The sequence below is a fragment of the Physeter macrocephalus genome, chromosome 4 (assembly GCF_002837175.3).
Source record: "Physeter macrocephalus isolate SW-GA chromosome 4, ASM283717v5, whole genome shotgun sequence".
In the NCBI taxonomy this organism is placed as follows: Eukaryota; Metazoa; Chordata; class Mammalia; order Artiodactyla; family Physeteridae; genus Physeter; species Physeter macrocephalus.
In genome coordinates this window covers 129,115,814-129,140,812 of record NC_041217.1, presented here as the reverse complement: position 1 = coordinate 129,140,812, position 24,999 = coordinate 129,115,814, and the positions used below count along the sequence as shown (strand labels likewise).

General features: G+C 41.4%; 1 protein-coding gene across 2 annotated transcripts in view; it reads left to right on the top strand.

Moving 5' to 3' along the window:
• CACHD1 (cache domain containing 1) overlaps window positions 1-24,999 on the top strand; it is a 217,369-nt gene that overhangs the window by 180,461 nt on the left and 11,909 nt on the right. For both annotated transcript variants that reach the window (XM_024119787.3, XM_028489306.2), the window contains exons 13-26: window positions 691-859; window positions 5,571-5,713; window positions 6,390-6,571; window positions 7,465-7,575; window positions 12,600-12,722; window positions 13,873-13,972; window positions 14,065-14,181; window positions 15,822-15,982; window positions 16,303-16,389; window positions 17,282-17,398; window positions 18,535-18,686; window positions 19,985-20,146; window positions 21,415-21,492; window positions 22,125-22,226. In XM_024119787.3, the coding sequence (XP_023975555.1) occupies window positions 691-859; window positions 5,571-5,713; window positions 6,390-6,571; window positions 7,465-7,575; window positions 12,600-12,722; window positions 13,873-13,972; window positions 14,065-14,181; window positions 15,822-15,982; window positions 16,303-16,389; window positions 17,282-17,398; window positions 18,535-18,686; window positions 19,985-20,146; window positions 21,415-21,492; window positions 22,125-22,226 (1,804 nt within the window). The remainder of the gene's footprint in view (window positions 1-690; window positions 860-5,570; window positions 5,714-6,389; window positions 6,572-7,464; window positions 7,576-12,599; window positions 12,723-13,872; window positions 13,973-14,064; window positions 14,182-15,821; window positions 15,983-16,302; window positions 16,390-17,281; window positions 17,399-18,534; window positions 18,687-19,984; window positions 20,147-21,414; window positions 21,493-22,124; window positions 22,227-24,999) is intronic.

Here is a 24,999-nt window from a genome sequence, read left to right as displayed (position 1 = left end):
TCCATTATTAGGAGCAAAGTGAATTTGAAAGTACTCTTGTCTCTACATAGGAGCTTAAATGAGGCCAGGCTACAACACACTTGCCTTTCCTTGTCTGAAAGGACAAGTCAGTCCAGCCTTGCAAGGGAGCTATAGGATTTGCGCTTTTCATGAGTCTGAGATCCTAGTCACCTCCAACCAAGAGAAAAGAAAGCGTTCGTTGGGAATAGAATGAGTAAACCAGATTCTGTATGGGCTGTGTTATATGGATTTATAATTGGCATTTAAAGTAGCCAATTCTCGGAACAGTCATTTCAAAACCAACTGTATAATTTAAAATGCATTTCAAACCCAGACAGAAATACGTTTTGTATTCTTATGCCGTGTCCCAGCTTGTATCCATTAACTTAAGTAAGCAAAAGAGGACTAGGGGTAGGTACTGTTTCAAAGGGACTATTTTGATTCCTTCATTGGCTCCATAATTTTCTGTTACATTCATTAATTTCCCTCGATCAAAAAGGAAAATAAAAATTAGAAAATGTAATCTTTTGCTAGAGCCATTTTCTACTACCCCATCTTCATGTCTTTCCTTCACTCATCAAATATTTTTCTATGTGGAGTAGAAGACAGAGCAGAAAATAATGTAGGCAAAGTCGCTATCCCCAGGAACTTTCATTTTCTGTATTAGAACTTCTTTCTTGATTTTTCCAGGTGCAAGACACTTCCTTCATTCTCTGTATTGTGGTGATACAACCGGAAATACCTGTCAAACAACTGAAGAACCTCAACACTGTCCCCAGCAGCAAGCTGCTGTACCACCGGCTGGACCTCCTGGGCCAGCCTAGTGCTTGCCTCCACTTCAAACAGCTGGCCACGCTAGGTAAAGCCCTGGCGCTTCTCAGCTTCCTTTGTGGTCTTCCTCATAGCAGCTCACCATGAGTATCAGTTTGAATTAAGATGTTGAATGCCTGCAGTGCCAGTGTGGGGAGGCAAATGTAAAAACAATTTGAGGCCTTGCCTGGTATCAGGTTCTCCATCAGACGCTGAGATGAAGATTTGTGCGTTGGTGATTTGTTAAGGATGAACTCTCAGAAGAAACTAGTGAGGAAGTGAAGGCAACAGGATAAGGAAGGAGGAGAAAGCAAGCAAGAGTTTGATTTTAAGTGACATTCCAGCCTCAGCCTAATCCTGTGAGGGGCTTTGGAGTGTAAATTACATCCCCGAGTTTGCCCAGACTCAAGAGAGGGAGCTGGACTTTTGTATTCCTTAGTCACTTTCAGCTTTCTGCTAGTGCTGGACAAAGAGGTTTTAGCAGCCCAAGCAATGTCCATCAAAGAGAGTGACAGGTATGGCCCACTAGAGGCAAGCACACAGATATAGGGATGCAAGGCAGGAAGTGGAGAAATGGTAAAGGGTCTAAGAGTAGCATACCTGTGTATGTATATAGCATATCTGTATCTATCACAGGTCCCTGCTTGAAAAGAGCTCAGGAGATAGGCAAATAATTCAAAGGAAGCAAAAGGGAATTTACATGTGTTCTGTGCCTGGTACTTTACATTCATCATCTGAGTTGAACTATTACAGATGAGGATGTTTGAGTTTATTGAAATACATAACTTTCTCACGGTAACACAGAAAGTAGCAAGGCTGAGATGTGGTTCATGCTTCTCCCATGCCCGATTTGCCCCTTTTATTGCATGCTGCCATGTGCAAGGCACATACTAAGGCATCCATGGTGTATGTTGTCAGTACATCACAGTGTAGTCACAGTACTTTAAAACAGGTATTCTCTTTTTCACTGTTGAAAATACTTAGGGTTCAAAAAGTGAATAAGAATCATTAGACAACTGGAAAACTGAATAGAGAGGGCACAGGTAGGAAGAGGATCAAAGATAGAAGTCACTAGTCTCTAGGTTCCAAATGAGAGTAGTTGTGTTTGGGTTTCTCTTTTGAATTCCATCCTATAGAGTTTCTGCCTGGATATGATATCAAGAGAGTAGGCAGCCTAAGTAGTCTCATCTATGACACACTCCGGTGGTGTGGACAACTTGGAGAGGGCCAGGGATGGAAACTTGGATTTTACATTGTTTGTTTGTTGTAATTTAGGTTTGTGAGGAGGGGGGTTGGCTTCTGTTTCTATATAAAAGAGTATGTATGTCCTTTAATTCATATTTTTAAGAAATGCTTACAGAGGACTTCCCTGGTAGTGCAGTGGTTAAGAATCCACCTGCCAACGCAGGGGACACGGGTTCGAGCCCTGGTCTGGGAAGATCCCACATGCCGCAGAGCAACTAAGCCCGTGAGCCATAACTACTGAGCCCGCGTGCCATGACTACTGAAGCCCAAGAGCCTAGAGCTCATGCTCCACAACAAGAGAAGCCACCGCAATGAGAAGCCCACACACTGCAACGAAGAGTAGCCCCTGCTCACCGCAACTAGAGAAAGCCCACATGTAGCAGCGAAGACCCAATGCAACCAAAAAAAAAAAGAGTTGTCTTTAAAAAAAAAAAAAAAAAAAAAAAGAAATGCTTACAGGAAAGCTGAGATATGCATGATTCCCTTAGCCACTGTGGGAACAAGCTAAACACTACTACACTACTGCTGGTGCAAATGAGGTCACTATTTTTATTTTTTTATTCTTTTTAAAAAATTTTATTGAAGTATAGTTGATTTACAAGGTCATTCTTTTTAAATTTGAGACAGTGAAGTGCAGCAGTTTTTCTTGATGAGAAAAAAGCTCAAGCCTAGATTTTTTATTTCCTTTGGATAATCGCTCATAGCTACACTGTCCAATATGGTAGGCTCTAGCCACATGTGGCTTTTGAGCACTTAAAATGTGACTAGACCAAGTTGAGATTTACTGGAAGTATAAAATACATGCTTAAGTTTTTGTATTGATTACATGTTAAAGTGATAATGTTTTGGATATATTGGCGTCTATAAAATATACTAGTAAAATTAATTTAACCTCTTTGGTTTTGCTTTTCATCATGTGGCTACTGGAAAATTTTATATTACAATTGGGGATTGCATTGTATTTCAGCTGGACAGTGCTGCCTCACAGAGATGCCCAGAAAACGTAGAGCTTTATTATCTCCCATACTTTACATAGGACTAGTGGGCTGATCCTGGGGCACACAGACAGACCTTATGCCAGTGTCTGACTTTCAACGGGTGCTCTTTCCACTGTACCACCCAACTTCACTTTGGCCATAGAACTCCCCCAGGACAATGTGTGGAGAAGTCACCAAGGGAAGTTTAGTAACAGTTGGTAATGAAAATGAAGCAGGATAATTGAAATATTTTTTAAAAGAAATGGAAAATAAGGGAAACAATGGCAAATAAGTGGTTTCCATCTAATTTCATTGATGATGGGGATTTTGAGGCAAGGTATTAAATGTACGTCAGAGCTCCCTTCAAGAGGGCTGAAGGAGGGGACATTGTCTTTCTTGGTACACAAAGAGGCAAAGAGGAATTTTAAAAGAGTATATCATCCAGTGCAATTAAGTACACAAGTATGTATATAAGTACTATGTATCTTACGTAAATTAGAGCTATGTATCTAGCTCCTGGCCATAAAGCTTTGGGTCCTATATATTGGTTTTTTCTCTCCTTCAATCCATGTCACTACAGGAAAGGCCCACTCCTCAAGTTGTCTCTCCTTCCCTTCCTCTGGCCCAACTCTTTTGTCCCTGAGACATTTCTAATATTAATGTGTTGTTCCAGTATTGTTGTTTTCCTCTTTTTTCTTTATCCTTGTCTCTCCAATTGGGTCCTAAGCTCTTTGAGTTCCAGGACAGTCCTCTCTCTCTGGCACATCCTTGCACAGAGGACCCCATGAGCATATACACATGAATTTACTGCTAGGCAACCTAACATTTTTAAGCCTCTCGCTTTCTTCTCCTTGATATGCATATAATAATAACTCCCAAGCTATACCATGATGATATGAAAGTTAAAGGAGACATAGCATTACTGGAAGCATTGTCTTCTGGTAAAGGAAGACTAGGTAATTCTGACCCAACCTGCTGGGTTCAACCAAAAATCCTAGATGGAACCTTTTTTAAATCTTTTGAAAAGTATCAGAGAACTAACCTAATCGGTAGTGGACCTAAGTCTAGGAGAATATAAGAACCCAGAGAAGGAAGCCAACCCCTAAAGCTGCTTTTACAGTGCACCTATTTATCAATACAGAAGAAACAACTGTGAAATTGTGCTTTAGGTAGCTGCTCAGGGCTAGGAAGAGAGGCCAGAATCAAATCCAAGGTTCTCAAAAGGTGAAGACTCACAAGGAAACTCCTCCCTTCCACACACACATACATGCTTTTAGCAGAGGCCCCAAAGGACTACATCTTTAGGGTAAGGGTGAATTGGAACTAAATCAGCCCTTGACATGGGATTCCTGTCATCTGAGTTGTCTAAGGAACCTCAAGCGTTCACTCTTCGTGGACTTGTTGAATACCAAAGTCTCCCAGTATAGCACTTAGGCCAGTATCCTGTCTCCTTATTGGGAGCTGTTTCCACCTTACCATCCTGCCTCATCTTGGTGTGCAGCACAAGATGCAACATCCTTTCTAGACGAAGATATTCCCATCCTGTTAAGCCTCAGCATTTCCTACAAATTTGTTAAGTACAGTGTCCAGTCAGAGTTAACCAGGCCACAAGGAAACAAAACACTGTGAGTGAGAACTAACAAAGGAATAGAAAAGGACCCACAGATTTAAATGAGATAGGACATGTGATAGTGCTTTCTAACACTTTTTAAAATATACGATTGAAGAGTAAAATTTCAGAGACAAAGATGTAGTGTTTTTGTTTCAAAATGTAATTCATTGCAAGGATTTCTGTCGTAAATAGAGAACTGGGCTTTTCCTCTTAGATAAGACCAACAATTAAATATGTGTATATTAACTACTCCATTGCCATAGATTTTGTTTATGCCATGTTTGGCTGTCCCCGTCTGTGAGAAGAATTTTTTTAGTTGCTTTTTGCGTCGACTCCACTATTCCATTTTTCCTTCTTCCTCGATAATCGTACTAATATGAACAATAAGAGTTAACACTTACAGAAGCACTTGAGTTGTGCAAGCTCTGTTCTAAATACTTTACATTTATTAAATCGTTTGCTTTGCGTAGATTAACTAATATAATACCATAACTCTATAAGGTCGTCGCTGCTATTTCCCCCACTTTGCAGATGATAAAAACATCACATGTATTACAACTTGCCCAACATCACACAGCCAGGAAATGGTGGAGCCCAGGCTCAACCCAGTCTGGCTCCATGTCTCATGCTGCCTCCTCGACCCTAATAAGTGTAGGATATTATATGGAGACCTAAGATATGTTGACTATTTGTCATTTTCAGCCCTTTTATCTCTTTAGGTTCACTCAGGACTGTAAGCTCCCTGCAGGGAGAGGATCTGACTTTTTTCTTTCCCAGCTCCTTCCAGTGTGGAGTTCTTTGCTTTCCTTAGGGAGGACTTTAAGCCACCACAGCTGACAGATGGGCAGAGCCTTAGCCATGCTTTTGTTTGGGCCTGAGATGCAGGCTCCGTGTTCTCAGGCCTGCTTTGTTTGCTTCTCTCTCAGAAAGTCCAACCGTCATGCTGTCTGCTGGCAGCTTTTCCTCCCCCTATGAGCACCTCAGCCAGCCGGAGACAAAGCGCATGGTGGAGCACTACACAGCCTATCTCAGCGACAACACCCGCCTCATTGCTAACCCGGGGCTCAAAGTGAGTGCTGTCCCGGGGCTGCATTTCTGCTGCACCCCTCCACAGGCCTGGGAGGGGGTTCTGGTAGGGAACCTTTGAAGTGGGAAGCCGAGCTCTGGATCTGTGCCTCTCAGCTGGAGAGCCAGAAAGGCAGAGTGTGTGGCCCAGGGGAGGCTGGCCGGCGAGGACCCTTCTGATGGATTAAGAAGCCCTATGGGCCAGATGAAGAATCTCTTTCAGGCCTTAGATGCACTAGGGGCTTTCTAGGTAGGGGGGTGTGAGTTAGAGACCAGTGAAACTTTCCAGCCCCATTTTTCCCAGGGGAATGAAGTAAAGTGCCCCTACTGTCTGTTGAGATAAATATGCAGTTTAAGAAGCAGAGATTTAGGGGATGTGTGTACACGTGTTTGTATGTGTGTCTGGGTGTGTATTTAATGCTGCATTATAGGATCTTTCCTCTTAAACACAGAAAGCCTAGCTAGGATGAACAATTAAGTAAATCACACGTCCACTGGCTATATTTCAGGAAGCTTTTGTTTCACCAAGTTTGGCTGTATCCATCTGCTGTGGAAAGATTTTTAAGAAGTAATTGGGCTTGGCTTCTCTGCAAGAGAGCTTTGGGAAGCTCTGCCAGCAGGCCTCTCTCTTTTCATGTGAGTCTTAAAGGATCCCTGCTATGTCTTCCTTTGTTTCCCAGTTCTCTGTCAGAAATGAAGTAATGGCTACCAGCCACGTCACAGATGAATGGATGACACAAATGGAAATGAGTAGCCTGAACACTTACATTGTCCGCCGTTACATAGCAACGCCCAATGGCGTCCTCAGAATTTATCCTGGTTCCCTCATGGACAAAGCATTTGATCCCACTAGGAGACAATGGTGAGTTTTAGGGGCTTCCATTATCAAAGGTTTCCCCCCGCCAGTCCCGAAGAGACATGATAAGTACACACAATAAAGCAACTTCAGGCAGTCATATTTAGAGAAGATACTTTTCATGACAGTGAAAATATGTTTTTGAATCATTTTTTAAATGTAGTGTTAACAAAAGCTTTGTGGGCTTCCTCTGTCTACAATGCTTTTATCTCTTCATTGAAATTTTGAGACTGAAATACTTTATACTTGACCATTTCAGTTCCTAGTGGTTTGATTCCCATCTTGTATGCAGTGTGTCCCCAGTGGGTATACTTAATGTCACTGCGTGTGATTATGGCATCAAATGACAGCTCATATGTGACCTGTGAAAAATGAACACATGTAAACTGAAAAACACTTTTTCACTTCTGGGATTTATTTTTACTCTGATTTTCAAAAGCAAAAGCTAGTCAGGTGATATAGCAGAAGGGCAACCTGGGCATGAAAATAGGATTTCTAGTCTTGTGCTGCTTAGTAACTGAGTCACTCATGAGTGACCACTAGTTTTACTGCCTGTTCCCCCACCTTTACCAATCCAGGGGACATTTCTACGTGCCCAGTTTTATTTGTTTCTACTTGATTTGTTAATTTTTGTTTTAGCCTCTAAAACATCTCTACTACAGATCTTATTAAAAGCTCACGTATTTACTGAGTTCAGCATCTTTTTTAAAGAGAATTTCATATTTTTCTTGACCCCTTGTTGCTGATGCCACAGTCAGACATAAAAGGGAGGAATCCTTTTGAACTTCAATGTAACATAAGCACAATTTATCATATTTTTTTAGGGTTACGAGCTCACTTTTCTTCGAAATGTGCAAAGTTGTTGTTCATACCCTCAAGTTTTCTTTGGTCTCCATTAGGTATCTCCACGCAGTAGCTAATCCAGGTTTGATTTCTTTGACTGGACCTTACTTAGACGTTGGAGGAGCTGGCTATGTAGTGACCATCAGTCATACAATTCATTCATCCAGGTAATATTTCAATTAATTTTTACTCATTTCTTAAACACATTAAGGATACTTTGAAAATCTGAACAGAATAGTAGACACTAAGAATTAGTGGCAAAAGTATGACCTTTGTTGTGGGGCAAGCTGGGGTTTGAATATCTTCTCTAGCTGTGCCATCTTGGATACCCTGACCTTCCTCCTGATGTCTGTAAAATGGGAATAATACTTACCTCACACGATTATCGTGTGATGGAGTCAGTCAGAAGCATCTAGCCCTGTTAGTGGCCGTGAGGTGCTTATGAAAAAGAAAAAGAAAGATGTTAGATTCAGTAAAGCAGTTCCTAGAAATGCCAGTTGTAAACCAATCAAAGAAATAGCACCAAGAGCCTGACAATTATTATTATCAGAGAGTGTTTTCCCAAGAACAGAGTAGTTTTAGTGAAGAAAAAAATGTATCAAGACTTGAGATTGTTTCCTTTTGTATTTGGGTCTCTTTAGAATTATATAGGAGTTTGTTGTTTTTGTTGTTATGGTTTTTTTGCTGTTTTTACTTTGTCCTTGCTCTCTCTTGAGGAATGAAAAGGCATTTTGAAAATTGATTTTCCAAGCATACTATAAAATGTCAGTATTACTGTAAATATATTTAGGGTGCTTTACATTTCTGGCTTTTGAGGTTTCAGTATTTAAGCTACAAATGTCAGTGAAATGTTGGGTAGAGAGGCAAGTCCAAACACATTGTTTTAATCCCTTCATTATACAAATCGCTATTTTTCCCTAGCAACCAATAAAGACCATATTTTGACTGGTATCTGTAATGATGCCTTAAAATTTATGGGAGACAGATTTTCTTGCTTAACTTTAGGCTTTTCACAGTGCTCATTATATATCAAATGGCTGACATTCAGTAGAATTCTTCTAACTCTAGTACGTTGGAATCAAGAATTGGGAAGCAGTGCTATGTGGAATTTCAATATCATGACCTGTGTCTCCATGGCAGGCAGGGCCCTGCTGCCAGCCAAATATTGATTTCTTTTCAGGACATGGTATCTGTTTGGCTCCATCACATATAAACACGTAAACATTCTTTTAGAACAGATCTTTTCAATGTTTTCATTAACAGGCCGTCTGTAAGGCATACACCTACTATTGTCTGAATAGCAAAACTTGTCATTTCTCCCATATAGTCTAATCAATTGAGAAAAATTAAACAAACGTGTTTTCTTTGAGGGGGCAGCAGTCACCTTGGTCTTTGATGACAAGGACATGGGCCGGAATTGGGCTCTTAAAGATGTTGCTGGGGGAGCAGGGAGAGAATGCCTACCTACCTGTGTGTGTCTTACTTAGGCTTTGACATTCCACCTGGCTTCTCCCATCTGCCACTCATTATCAAGAGCCATTAGCTTTTCCTTCTACACAGTATTCTTTTTGTTGGGCGGGGGGAGGAGATCACAGAGAGGTGCAGATTTTTATGCTCATATACATGTTTGTATTAGAATTTGGATGGGTGGAAGAATTTTCTTTTCGTTTATTTATAAATATTTATGGTGTCAGCCCAAATGATACATGATGGAAATATGATGGGCTTTCAACTTAGAAAAAACCTGCGTTCAATTTCCTTATTTGGTTACTGTTTATTGTGTATTTAGCCCACACAAGTTTAGCTATTCGAGTTTAACAAGAGTTAAATGGCCATTTAAATCCTGTCCATCAGTCACTCAATGACAGTATATTTCAGGAATAGGTATCTGCTCTTGCCTTGATCAATATGCAGTCCCATGGACTTGACCATTTGAACATTTTCCTTAGCTGAGCGTGTTTTTATTATTTAAAGCCATCTATTTCATTCATCATGATTTAGAATGCAAGTCAATTAATGCTTCTGGTTTTCAACCAAAGCAACTATAGCTTTAATGTGTATAGGTGGGCTCTGCTGAGGTACTTTTTCCAAATGATTACCAGTGATTTTGGTCTCATGTGCCAACCTGAGAACCTGCCCTCCTCCTAAGATGTGATTCCACTCTGAAAAAGCGGATTTGTCATTTACTGTCTATATGACTATTAACAAGTTCCTTTCTGCCTTGATTTCCTCACCTGTGAAAGAGGGCTATTAGGGCCTATCTCAAATTATTCTTTAAAGATTACCGTAAATAATATACGTGAGCCTCCTAGAACAGTGTGTGGCCCATGGTCAGGGCTCAATAAATGTTAAATACTTTTATTATTATTATGTTCCATGACTCTCTGAGCCTCATATGGAAAACAGAGGTAACAATGCCCAAATTGAACTAACATAATGAAAATTAGAGATAATGCATGTAAAATGCTTAGCACTATACTTGCCAATGTGAAATCCCCAATAAATGGTAGTTATTTTTATTATCATGCTATTCATGCTTTAAATTTCTTGCATATTAATGGGTCAGAAGAGGGAACTTAAGCCAACGTTCAACTTGTTGTGAAGCACTCTAATTCTTCCTTGGTTTTCAGAAGCGGTTGGGCTGAGAGCTTGAGGACAGGTTTTTTCAGTGCTCACTTATCAGTTAAACAGTTTCTTTCATCAGCATTATTAGTGGCCTGAGAATCTAGGTATGCATTCTTTGGAGGATGATAATGTGGTAGTGATGATGAAGTACAGTCAATGGTTAAGGGACTGGTTAGACAAGTCTTTGGCAGTGAAAATCTCACCAGAGCGCTGCAAACAGCATGGACCGTTGTGCTGAGAAATGTAGGCTTAGTTTGATTTTTCTATGGTATTCTTTATGGGTTGCTATGGTAACCATGTACATTTTTTAAATGCAGGTGAAAATATGAATGCTCGACTTCCATGGGCAATATATAATATATGCTTTTACTTCAGCACATTTATCATCAACAGGGGCAGATGGCAATCATACAGGGGAATTTTAGAAACAAAATCAACTTGTCCCACAAAACCTGAATTGTATTTTTCACTGAGGCAACTGTAGTATTGTAGAAAGAACCAGATTTAGTCTCTAAACCATAAATAAAAGGTGATCAATCTTCTTTAAGTCTTTTAACCATTCTAAACCTAATTTTTCATTTATAAAATAGGAACTATAATTCCTTTCTGATGTATTCACAGGAAATTAAGTAGATGGTTTAAAATTGCTTGGAAACTCTTGCGTACCATGCAGATCTAAGGAAGCAGAAACCCTATTGGTTAGGAATATATGCTTTGGAGTTGAAGGCACTGAGTTTAAATCCCTGCTTCTACTAGTTATTCACTGTGTGACTTTAGCCAAATACTTAATCTCCCCAAGCTTCAGTTTTCTGGAAATAATGCCTCATAAGGTTTCTGTGAGAAATCATTGAAGTGATATATTCAGATGCCTACCAGAATGCCTATAAATTGTGAACATTCAGTAAATGGAAGCCATTACTATTATCATAATGATGGCTATTGTTTAGACTCATCACTCTTTCCCGAACAATCAAGAGAAGTTTAGACTTCTTCTGACTAATACTTCAGCAAAATATTCTTTTCTACAATGCACAGATCCCGTAAGGTAACTGAGTCTTGGAGCTCTTCCATGGTAGAATTTAAGTTACTTAAGTAATAATAGGGGCTCTTATTGAGGCAATAGCCTCTCAAAGGCAGTCCCACAACATGGTCTTCCCCCATCCCATGCCAAAAACAGCTTTGACAGCAAAGCTCTGATAGAAATTTCATTATGGGTCATGGTCCCTTTTTCTTGTTGTTTGTTTGGTTTTTCTGGTTTTTGGGGTTTGTTTGTTTTTTTTTTTTGATGGGGGTGGTGAGTGGTGAGTTGAGTTAATATGTTAGTATCAGTGTTGTTGTTAGTAACCAGTTGTCTACACAGCAAAGCTAATTTCACTCCCAAGTTTTGATTTTCCCAAAGAGGACTTTACTTTGGGAAGTTTCTTCTGAGCTATTATTAACCCCATTTTCAGATAAGAAAACTGAGGCTTAGATAGGTTAAGTAGCATCCCAGGAGCCACATAGATAGAAATCAACAAGGCCAAGTTTTGACCCCAGATCTGATTGATTCCAGAGCTAAAAGGCTAGCAAGCATCATGTTGTATTGCCCAGCTTTCTCTTCCTTGGTGCTTCTATTTTTGAGAGTAGCATTTTAGAATGGAGACAGAACTGGCCTGTGAACCAGGAGAGTCTCGTTCTAGAATGTGAGCTGGGTTTTGAGTACAGCCAACTTTAGTGTTATAGAAAGAAAACAAAACGTTGTTTTCACTAAGTTTTGTATGACCTAAAACTAATTAACCTTTGAGAGCTCTATAAAATGAGATGTATAGATTAATAACTATAGATTTATCATGATCTATAAAATGAAGGAAATAACTAAGGACATCACTCAGGCTCCTTGTCTAAAGTTTCCTTGTTAGAGACTGGTGGTTGCCAAGGGGGAGGGGTTTGGGGGAGGCATGGAGTGGGAGGTTGGGGTGAGCAGATGTAAGCTTTTATATATAGGATGGATAAACAACAGGGTCTTACTGTATAGCACAGATAACTATATTCAGTATCCTATGATAAACCATAATGGAACAGAATATTAAAGAAAGTATGTATAAATATGTATAACTGAATCACTTTGCTGTACAGCAGAAATTAACAACACTGTAAATCAACTATACCTCGATTAGAAAAAAATAATTGAAGGAAAAATAAAGGTTCCTTGTTGGAAGGAACCTAACAGCCACACATTAAACCTCCCAGCTGATGCCTATCCCCCCAACTACCCCCATATTCTTGACAAAGAATAATCCCACCATTGTCTGAACATCTATAGTTAGGACTAGCCATATTCCACAGCTGCCCATGTTTTGGGCTAGTCTTATTTGGGAAGTCCTACTTTTAATCTTACATTTTTCTCTTGTCAAATCTCCATGTTATGCTAAGTTAGTCATTTAGTTAATTGTTTCTCCAAGGGTGGAAAGTGCGGAGAACAGGAGGCATGTGTTTCTGATACCATACAATGTCCTTATGAGTGAACATAGCTTTTGCCTTTAAATAAGACACACCTCTTATTCTCACTGATCATTTTCACATGAAGTACACAGCTGTCTTCCGGGCATACTGTGGCTGTGATGGGCATTGACTTCACGCTTCGATACTTCTACAAGGTTCTGATGGACTTATTACCAGTTTGTAACCAAGATGGTGGCAACAAAATAAGGTGAGCCCTTCAGGGACCCCATATCCTATCTAGCTGCAGAATACAAAGAAAAAGATGTCAGGTATCTCCAGTTGAATGCCAAGCACATTGTCATAGTCAGCGTCAGAAATTGAGTCCATTGCCTGGGTGTTCTATTAAGGAGGTTTTTGTTCTTTTATTTTTCTAAGATGCATGCTGTTTATGACTTAGATGGACAGATTTGGCTTCTAACAAGAGTAACTGTGACATAGAATTCTCCAAAAGCTCTTGTTTCTCTATGAGTCAGTAATTAGAGGTTTCCCATATCTTGGGTGCTAGAAAGACCAGAGGGAACTCTTGGGTAGTACTTTTGATGTGAACTTTGTTATTATACCAAAGTCTTTGTGAGATTTTCAGATGCTTAGACTGTTCCTTTGTACATTTCCCCAGAAAGAGGCTCATGGAACCAAAAGTCTTTGCCACCTGAATTTCAAAAGAGCATGTCTGATCAAAGCAAGGGCATTCCCTTGATTTAATACAGGCCACTTTTTTAAATAGCTTTCTTATTTCCAACTCATGGCCCATGCTTCATATCACTGCTAAATTTCACACTGGCCCTTAATGGGGAAATGCAGGATTCACAGCAAACTGTTATGATGAATGGAAAGTAAAATAGAGCAGAATATAATCTTGATTAAAGCAGTTCTAGCTTCACTTATTTAGTGTTTCCATCAAATATGTTTTTGCGTGTCCTCTGAACGTTGTATTTTAGGTATGTTTGTCATTGAAAGAGGAAATTGTATGGTTTATCTAAAATTTGTGCCTGTAAATACCCAAGACTGCTTCTTTCGGAATCTCCCTCCCCAGAAAAAAGAAAAAAATGTCCCACTTTATACATTCTTGCAAAAGATCTTTGAGCCCATCTTACTTAGTCTGGGTGGTCACATTCTGTACGAAGTATGTAGGTGACCTCAGAGTCAGGTGTAACTCTCTCGCCTTAAACCGTATGCCAGGTAATCCAACGTCTTGAGAATTAATGTGTCTGTCACCTGACTGCCAGCCTTCCTTCATTTCGTCCATGAATATTGAGAACCTGATAAATGCAGTTGGTGTCAGGGCTAGTAAGATAGATGCTTTCCAAAAGCATAGAACAGCAGCTTCTGTAATGAGGAATGTCATTGTCTTGGCACAGGTGCTTCATAATGGAGGACAGGGGTTATCTGGTGGCGCATCCAACCCTCATTGACCCCAAAGGACATGCACCCGTGGAACAGCAGCACATCACCCACAAGGTATTTGTCACGAAGCTAGAGTCCAGTTCTCCAACGGGCTGTGGCTCACTAACCACATGGCATCTGTCTTGTGTTCTGCTTGGCCTCGGTAGGAACCCCTGGTAGCAAATGACATCCTGAACCACCCCAACTTTGTAAAGAAGAACCTGTGCAACAGCTTCAGTGACAGAACGGTCCAGAGGTTTTATAAATTCAACACGAGCCTAGTGGTAAGTTGATTCCTCAACGCTCTCTTCTCCCATCCGGCTATGGAATTGCAATGGAGTCACGGTTTGTGTCTGAATGTTAGCTATTACCGGCTGTTTCATTGCCTGGGAATTAGAGTGATAGGACATGACAGACCTTAGTCCAACTCCCCAGTCTGATGGTTGTGGGATATAAAGCCCTGAATGGAGAAGTGAGTGTTTTAAGGTTTCACAGTTGGTATTTTGCTTTGGTTTTGTTTGTTTAAAGACTTACCCAATCTAAGCCCTTTGAAATGTCTGCTGAAGTCTGTTCCCACACTCTTGTATAAATATATGTGGCACCATGTGGTCCTCTCTTCCTGTCTTCTAGAGATTACTCAGTCTCCCTAAATTCTTAAAGCCAAATTAGGTTAGTTCTTGGTCATCCACCCTGTTAGATGAGAGCTCTTATGTAGATCATCCAAAAGTAATTCCTTTTTTTTTTTTAAGCTTAGAATACTCTCTTGTGATTTGAGATGCTACAGATTTACCTGGATATGGTTAGAGATCTTAAGGATATACTTATTAATTTGTAAATAATCCTAGCTGAGAGAGAATGGGTCATGACAGAACCAACATTCAAAAAGTTATTCACAAGAAGTAAATGTATTCACAAATCATTACATGTATTATTAAAAAGATAATCAAAAGATGTATTGAGTTAGTACACCTGAAACTAACACAATATTGTAAATCAACTGTACTCTAATAAAAAATTTTTTAAATAAATAAAATTAGCTTGAAGTCAAAAACAAAAGAGGTTAAATGAAAATCCTGAACTTAGTCGCAGAAAAAGTGATTGCAAAAACAATTGTGTAGGGGACTAGAAGAGTTTTAAGAATGAATATATTAATAGGATAGTGTGTTCAAAGCAAGGGCAGTCATTATGACTCTGTTCAACCCCCATACCCATTCTGATGAGCACTTTCTGTAAAGGAGACATTGACAAACATGAGTGTAATCAGAGAGAGGCTGTCAGGTAAAGTTGTCATATGAAAGTCTGCCTTACTCTGTGTATCTTCTGTCATTTGTACAATGATTTCCTGAGTCTTCAGCAGAGAAGCTAGGATATTCCAGTAGAAATTTTTCAGACATGCAAATTTTAGTGGAATATGAATTAGAATAAATTCTTAATGGCCCAAGTTATTCCAAAATGGAATTGGAACATTCCTGGTTATTGGAGCTAACAGGCTGATAAGCCTATGTTATTGCTTATATTGTAAAGGTGGGCATCTTCCAGGCAGTAAAGAATTCATCTAGACCTCTAAGAAACCATTCAGTGCCATGATTCTCAGGGTTAGGCTTATCCTCACCATGCACACATAAGGGATAACTGGCATGGAAACCAACATGGGCTTAAATAATTGGCCTACTACACATGACACGTGCAGAAAAAATGACCATACTCAACTTTACAATGCTGCTTTAGAATCATTGGCTTTCAAATATTGTAGACATTTCACAAAGCCAGGTATCACATTTTCTTGTTATAGAAGGAAGAAAAGGATGCTTGCTTTAGTTGGATTGAACTATATTCAGCAGTTGGTTGAAGGGTTGTTTTCAGGATGGTAGAGCTGAATCTTTGCATTGTTGTCTGTCACTTCTGACAACTCTGTTGTCTATAGGGGGATTTGACGAACCTTGTGCACGGCAGTCACTGTTCTAAATACAGACTGGCGAGGATCCCGGGAACCAATGCATTTGTCGGCATTGTCAACGAAACGTGTGACTCTCTTGCCTTCTGTGCTTGTAGCATGGTGGACCGGCTCTGTCTCAACTGTCACCGGTAAAAATGGGACGGGTCATATTCTCTGTTAACCATACTACTGAATATTTTAACTGATGCCAACTGCAAAATAAACTTGAAGTGTTCAGGTGTGTCCTAGAGGAAAGGAAAGTCCTGGTTACAAAAGCATTTAGAGCTGTGTTGTTCGTAGCATCCTTGTCCAAAGAACAATGGATTGAGGTCAGTTGTGTATTTAAACCTTCAGTGATAACTTTTACTGTCCCTTTTAACTAGCTCATGGTGTCTTTATTTCATTTCAGTCAGTGCATATACAATATATAGCTTATCAACCCTCTGCATACTTGCTTTTTCCTTTTCAGAATGGAACAAAATGAATGTGAATGTCCTTGTGAGTGCCCTCTAGAGGTCAATGAGTGCACTGGCAACCTCACCAATGCAGAGAACAGGTAAATTTAAAATGTGTGTGTATGTGCATATTTATAATGGGAGTCTTGTTTATAGATTTGTTTCGAGTTGGAAGTATAAGAAGGTGATTCATTCTAATGATGGAACTGTTCAGTGAGCCAGTTTTCAAACTCCATAGTGTCTTAAAGTGAAGTCCACTTTCAGGTTTGAATATAAATGCTAAAAAATTTTTGAGTATATGTGCTACTTACAAAAAATATGAGACTGTTACAAGCATTAACTAAGTGCCTAACATGTGTCAGATACTGTATGCCCAGTAAGTCACTTAGTTTTCTTTCTTTCTTTTTTTTTTTTTTTTTTTTTTACTTTATTTATTTTTGGCTGCGTTGGGTCTTTGTTGCTGCGTGTGGGCTTTTCTCTAGTTGTGGTGAGCGGGGGCTGCTCTGCATTGTGGTGCATGGGCTTCTCATTGCGGTAGCTTCTCTTGTTGCAGAGCACGTTCTCTAGGCACCCGGGCTTCAGGAGTTGTGGCTCAAGGGCTCTAGAGTGCAGGCTCAGTAGTTGTGGCACATGGGCTTAGTTGCTCCACGGCATGTGGGATCTTCCTGGATCAGGGCTCAAACCCACGTCCCCTGCATTGGCAGGCAGATTCTTAACCACTGCGCCACCAGGGAGACCCTGTCACTTCGTTTTCAAATTAACCCTTTGATAAACATGTAGGAACATTTCACACACACAGATGCTCGCACATAATATAGCATTATTTATCTCAGTGACAGATTTTCAGGCCAGATTGGCCCAAGGTTTCATAGAGCTAAGTGGCAAAGCCAGGATTCAAACCCAGATCTGTTTGACACTCTCAGGCGCCAGGGGCATGATGAGTTTGGAATATGGATGGTATTGGTCCTAACCTTCACACTTGCTCCTACGTAGAAACCCAAGCTGTGAAGTACACCAGGAGCCAGTGACGTACACAGCTATTGACCCTGGCCTGCAGGATGCTCTTCACCAGTGTGTCAACAGCAGGTGCAGTCAGAGGATGGAGAGTGGGTAAGCAGGGCCCGGTGCTGATTTCACGTCTACATCATAGCTCCAGGAGCAGAACCTAGTAAAGAATAGGGACCAGCAGCCTCGTCGAGCTTTTCCAGATGGTATTTATCATCCCCATTCTTGATGTTTTAAAAAGATGTACCAGTTTTTCAGATCCAGAACTGATTTTGATAAGCCTTTTATCTACCAGGTTTAATGTTATTTGGTTTCCACTTGTTACAGCTATTTGGCACATGTACCATATCTGAGTAGCCTCGTCTGTGGATGGGAAAGTTATTCTTGAAATAAGAGGAGTAAGAGAGGAAATGGCCTGAAGAAGCAAGGGCAAGGGGGCAGGAACTCATGCGTTCTAGAAACAGAACCCAGCTCTATGTGTGATACATTGAAGCTCATCAGTTCTTTCTTAGAAAGCAGATATGCTTTACAGTAGTGTTGAGAACTAAAAACCACATGCTCCTTGCTCCCTCCCCCTCCTCCCTAGGGTGTTTGGAGCTAAACAGCTGCAAGCTGCCATTTGATTCAACAAAATTAGTGGGTAAAAGGGGCAGCCAGTTTTACTTTCAATATGTATTTTAGCAAAGGAATGGTAGGGCATCAGATAGATTAATTCGGTGTGTTATGCAGTAACCCAAAGCCTATTAAGCTTGAGAAACACTGTGTCAGAATGCACTCAACATGTTAAAAGTTCTAAGAAACCGGCAGCAAAGAAATCTGTTTAACTTATCCACTGTTTCCCCAACTTGTTTGATCAATTTTTCCTTCCTTCCTTTTTCTTTTTTATTTAATGACCATATACCTGGGGGGTGTTAGGCCAAAGTCTAACAAACCTTGGGGCCATGTGGTCTTTTAAGATGCTTTTGAGTGACCCTGCACTAATCCATGATGTGTGGACTTCATGGTTTTATTCACAGAGAGTAGTTCTGTTTCTCTCATCTCCAAGTTGTTGAGGGACATTAGACAGCTTTTCCGTGGCAGGCTATGGCTGTTCTCCTTTTATAAGGAAAGGAAACTCAGGCTCCAGGAGTTATAGCAGTAGTGAGTCATGGAACCCCTGAGAGCTATCTGATGCCCAAGTCCATGTGTTCTCCCCTGCATGACACCGCTTTCTGGAACATTCAGCGTTGTCTTTCTGGCAGGGACTGCTTCGGTGTGCTGGATTGTGAATGGTGCATGGTAGACAGCGATGGCAAGACCCACCTGGACAAATCCTACTGTGCACCCCAGAAAGAATGCTTTGGGGGGATCGTTGGAGCCAAAAGTCCCTACGTTGATGACATGGGAGCAATAGGTATGTTTTTGGGGAACCCAGAATAATTTGATTCTTGAAAACATATTTTCTTGCCTCTATACTAGGACAAAGATCTTAAAATAATTCTCTACCCTACTTCCCTGATTTCTTTGCCAGTAGTTTTTAGTTGCAAAACCAAGGCAAAGAATTACTTTCAAAGCTGGCTAGCTCTACTGTGCAGAGTAAGCAGCCATCTTTCCTGCCAGATTTTGCAAGCCTGGAATTCATTCCCATAAAGCTTGTTCTGAGAAATATCAGGCCTGATTTCTGAGCAACTGAACTGTGGGCTTGTGTGAATGTGAATCCCAGCTGTCAGAAGCACAGGGCTGGTAATGGGCGGAGTGACCCGTGCATATTGCTTTCCTGCTGCTACCTTCCCTCACAACTTTTGAAGGCAGAAATCTGATGGCTACAAATTAGTATTTAGGTCCTTGAGGTCGGCAAAAGCCAGAGCTATCCAGTGCAGTGGGGTGGCTTGTGGGTGGGGGACAGGGACATTGTTGGGAGGATCACCACAAGGATTAGGCCCCAAGACCTCAAAAATACTACCTGCATACCCACCCTGAGACCTTCTCAGTGTCTTTCTGGAATTACCACAAGCTCCTCAAGCTTAGTTGGCAAGTGAAAAGATATTTAAGCCTTTAGTGAATGCCTGTTTTGACATCTCCCCACATTAGCCTGTCTGTGGAAGAAAAGCTTTTCCTATGTGAGGAAGGGTTCTGAGCTCTCGTATGACTACCGGACCAGGTTAGGACACGGTTGAAGTGACCTTGCTCCAAGAAGTCACTTTATATGCCCACCTGCACTTTCCTATCTGAAAAGTGCAAATAGTGTCTTAAAGGGAACCCAATAAGCTTTGAAATTTGATCCTTTTTGGAGGTCCCGTGACTGAGCCACTGAAATAAATGACACCATGTAGAGTAAATATGTGCTAAGAGACCCACGTTGCCCTGCCTCACCTCTGTAGTAAGAGTAGCGCACAGCCCAGGGCTGGGCCCTTAGACTGGGCACTGCATGTTTAAGGGATCCTCAACCACTCACTTATTTCGCAAGTCCTTGCCAATTGTGTGCTCTGCAAGCAAGCAACATTTCATCCGAGAACCAGAAATTAAAGGAAGCCCTGTTCCCGCATCCCGGTGGGTCTTCTTTAAGGGATGCAAAGCTTAAAGCAGCCGTTCTTACATATCTTCACTAAACCCCTTCCCACTGCATTCCTTCCCATCCCAACCTCCGTCCCCATCTCCTGCTACACTTGGGAAATCTTTATGAAGGACATCTGTTTGTTTATTTTAATGAAGGTGATGAGGTTGTCACATTGAACATGATTAAAAGTGCCCCTGTGGGTCCAGTGGCTGGAGGCATCCTGGGCTGCATCATGGTCTTGGTCCTGGCTGTGTATGCATACCGTCATCAGATTCATCGCCGGAGTCATCAGCATATGTCTCCTCTTGCTGCCCAAGGTGAGCTTGAAAGGAATCCCAAAGCTCCCCCAGGAGGCAGCAGGCTCCCAGGGTTGTTCCAAGGCGAGAAGGACAGTAACCAGTTGTAAGCCTTTAAGCGACTGTAAGACCAGTGCTACGTTTCCTGCTACTGTGGAGTAGATTCGGAGGTCCCCAAAGCCTGCTTCCCTCCTTTAGTTCACAGCTCATTCTTTAGGGCCTAAATCCTGCAAGCCCCATTTGATTCCCCAGAAAAATCCCTAGATTATCTCTCTCCTTATACAAGCGTGAGCCCGCCATAGCTTGCCTCTGGAATAAGTCAGGGGAGCTGGGATGCTGAGTGGGAAATTTTGTTCTTCGCTAAGCTCAGATAGGCTGCCTTTGCTGTTCCGAAAAGACGGGCAGACCAAAGATACCTCAGGTCACTACTGGCAAGAACATGAATCTCTTCTATTGCAGCTATTATTATATTGTGTGAATGAACACACATTCAAAGGAATGATCACATCTCTTAAAACAGGATAAGGACTGTCCAACCTGGATAAGGACTTGAAGTCAGATACAAAATGATTAATTGGTAATTATGGCTTCCATGTCAAGAGTTAAATGTGGTATCTGTGCTCGTTTGCAAGGAACAAAACCATTTAACAACCATCCCCATCCTCCCTAAAAACCCCTTGGGATGTGTTACCCTGACCTTTGTGGAGATAAGGCTCACTCATCATTTTTCCTGGACTTGGTCAGGAGCCTGGCAGCAGTCGTGATTAGTTGATGTTGGGATATTTCAATGTGGTCGCAATCCTGTCGGGGGATCATGGGATCGTGTTGTCTGATTTAGTAACTGAGCTGACCACAAAGCTCTTTTCCTCTTGGTAAGGTTTGGTTTGACTGAGGATGACTGCCATCCAGTGTTACCTTAGACCTGGCCTTTTATAGGATTCTGTAGCACCATTTTATCAGCACAGTCAGCCCTGGTTTTAGACCCCTTCCTTCCGTTTCAGGTACTTGAGGAGAGGGTTAAAGACCTGTTAGCCTCAGTCAACATCTTTTCTCCTCTGTCTCCAGAAATCAATCTCAAGTGCCCCTCTGGATTATTCACCTCTTGTTCTCTCTTCTGATTCCTGCTCCCTTCCTCCTTAAAAAAAAAAAAGAAAAAAAAATGAGATGGGGCATCAGTTCATTGATGGAATGCTGTCATCCAGTCATCAAATGAGCACTCTGCAGGGCATTAAAGTGGGTGATTTTGTTTGATTAAATAGTCATGTTTCTCTCTTTTGAATGATGGGTAGAAATGTCAGTGCGTATGTCCAACCTGGAGAATGACAGAGATGAAAGGGATGATGACGGCCATGAAGACAGAGGCATCAGTGAGTATCCAGGCTGCTTCCATGCAGAACGTGGCAGCAGGAGGCTAATCCAGAATAAATGTGCTTTCTCGTATTAAAGTTTAAGATGCTTTGGCATGGTGGGGTTCTTTTTTCCCCCCATTTTCATTAGGAATAAGCATAGGTATTTGCTTTGTTCTAGTACATCTCAGAAGATTTCAGGGTGTTCTTTGTTGCATTAAGTACTTTGGCCTAAAACACCTTACTCTTCCCTTTCTTTCTCCTCCTCATTACTTTCCAGTATAGCATTTTAGAAAGGGAGTCATCAGGTATGCATTTCTTTTAAATCCCTTAACTAATGTATACAACTCAGGGGGAAAAAAAAGAACATTTCTCTATCAAAAGAGAGCTCCATGTGTGTTGAGATACTTTGGCCTTCAACTATACAGAGTATATCTCCTTGATGCATGTCGGAGATATGTCATTAGGGACCTCTTGCTGCCCCAGTCTCCTAAAACCAACTCCCCTAATCCTCAGAATTGTTAAAAAATTACTCATTCTAGCTCTGCAAGGAATAACTCCCCCATCATGTGAAAGAGCCTACTTAGCACAAATGCGCTTGATACAATAAAGATACTGGCCTAAGAGTGACTAACCATCCTTGCCTTCCACAGTCAGCAATACTCGATTTATAGCCGCGGTCATCGAACGGCACGCACACAGTCCAGAAAGGAGGCGTCGCTACTGGGGTCGCTCAGGAACAGAAAGTGATCATGGTAAGGTCTGGCTTCCTGCGCTTGAGGCCCTGAGGATCCTGGTGCACTTATGGGCCAGTGCTCACAAGTTATTTATGCATAAATAACCTTTCTCTCTCTTTCCTGTTCCATGCTCAGGTAAATTATTTTGACATAGTTTTCAAAAAAGATACATTCCAACATGAAACTTTTATAAGAGCCCCAGGAGAGTTTGGCTTATGGCTCAGCGTTCCCAAGCATACATGAGATGACCTCTGGGCACACAGATTGCCTCCTGGGTTTTCTCCATGAATAAGCATTCAGATCATCTCGATGGTACCTGCTTACCTATTCACTGAGAACCAGTGGTACCCCACTTGGTTCTCAGTGAATCGGCTTACTCATAGGTCCTGCTGCCCAGTGATGTTGGTTGGCAAACACCGGCATCGACAAGGGCTCTCTTGGCCACATACTCTCAGGGCCTGGCAAGAATCCATGCTGTCATCTGGTGTCCCCTGCCCTGACCTCCTGCCTGGCCTGGAGCCCCAGGGAATGCTTCACCAAAGAGACAACACTTACCCTGGGCCTTGAAGGATGATTAAAGAAAAGCGAGGGACAAAGGATATTAGAGGCAAAGGAACTGGTGTGTACAAAGTCATGGAGGGGCCTAAAGTGCCTGTAAGATGCTCAGGAAGGGTCGGGACTGAGTTGTGAAGAGACACTGGGTGCTAAGTGAGCTACCAATTATCAAGTCCATGGCTGTACCAACAGCATGGCCACCACTGTACCTTCTCACATTCCCAGTGTGCCCGTATGGCTTATTGTCACAGAGAACAGCAGACGTGTCCTACTGTCTAGGCATCGCTGCCACTGTTGCACAAAAATATAACAGAAGTGTGCATCCTTTCCTGTAATTGTCAGATATTTTTGTTTTTCATATAGTTGTTTAATTTACCAGAAATCTTTCTTTTCTTCCCAGAATCAGGTCTTTTTTTAATGCATAAATAATGCCTTTATGCTTTTTTTATTCTGCTTTCTCCACATCTACCCTGAAAAAAAAAAAAAATGTCTTCAAGCAGTGTGCTTCCACACCTGTGCTAAAAAATGCAGGAGTAGATATTCGTCAAAGCAACCAATGTCGCCTTTTACACGACAGCCAGGTATTCAGACTCCCTTTGGAAAACAGGAGAAGCCAAAGGTCTGATTTTTAAATTGGGGACTCTTAATTTGGGCTCTGAATGACATTGTTCCCACCAACTAAATAGAAACTTCTGGTTTCTATGGAGAGTCAAAGCAGAACTTAAATTTCTCAGTTGCTTTGACTTTCTGCCTTTTTTCCAGAAAAACCTTTGAACCTGCATAAATTCATTCTGCCAGGCAGTTCTGTGTCTCTTCTCCTTTGAATAATAAAACAGGTTTGAGGCTACTAAAGTTCAACAGAAATAATTTCTTATTCAGCAGAAATACTGAGTTCTTTCTCTCTCTCTCTCCCTCTCCGTCTCTCTCTCCCTCTCTCTCTGTCTCCCTGTCCGTCTCTCTCTCCCTCTCTTCCCTCCCTCTCCCTCTCCCCGACTTCCCTTTCCCCTGGTAGAAACTGCTTCAGTACAAAATTGGAATTCTGAGTGATGTTTCTAATGTTCCATTAGCCCTCCCATCATCTTAGTAAAAATGGCATATGAAGCAACAGCTGAGATAAAAGGAATAGTGCAGTGGCAGCATCCAAAAACCAAGGAATCTAGCTAAGGGCTTGCTTTCTTTCATTTTTCACAATAATTGGATCCCTGTTATCCCCAAAGTTTCTCATGCAGACAGAATGCAACGCCAGAAGAAGTGGAAGACATTGACATTCCACGTAATTCCAAATGTACCACAAAGTCAACAGCATTTAACCGAGTGTTGTCATATCCCTGAACCTGTATGGTGGGTCACTAAAAGTGGTGGCATCAAGCTAATGTCCCTGTGGTACCTAGAGGATAAGCCATAGGTACACATTAAACACGGAAATCTGATCTAGTTCTTTTGTGGCACATGACTTGCTCAAGCGTGTGCTCTCTTATTTGTTGAAGGTATCAGGCGGGCATCTGCTGTTTGCTTGGCAGAGAGGAAGGAGTTGGGGAAGGGGGCAGGATGGGCCTTATTTCTGCCAGGCAGCGTGGTATAGAAGAGCTGATAAGATAGGTCAAGCAGAATTCACTTGGAATTCCACCTCTGCCCTTCTTTCCAGGTAGTGAGACCTTAGTGAAGCTACGTGGACCTCAGTTTCCTAATAATTAAAACAGGATTAGAAATTCCTCCCTGGTAAGGTTGTCGTGAGGATGAAGTGAGATAACACATGGCAGGCATGAGCTCAGAGCTGACCTCACCTCCATACCCCCTCTGCCCTCAAGGAATTGATAATCCAGCAGGAAACTGTAAATGCATGCATGTATTCACAAGACTGATAAAAGGCTGAATATGACAGCTTCCTTAAAGAAGTGGAACAAAGTAGAAGATGGGGAGAGAGTTCACTTTTATCTGCAAGTAAATCATGTAAGACCCTGGTGGGGAGAAGGGACACGCACAAAAGGAAACCTCAAAAGAATAAAATATATAAATATATAAGTATGGAACAGACCAGACTTTCATGGTATGGTTCAGAGTGGTGATATCCCCAGAATTAAAACTAAATGTTACCAAGCTAAACTTGGAGCCTTGAGGCTGCATTTTTAACTAGAAATATTTCATGTGGCCAACAGAGTTTTGTATTTTAAAAGTACCTAATTTGGGGGGCTTCCCTGGTGGCGCAGTGGTTGAGAGTCCGCCTGCCGATGCAGGG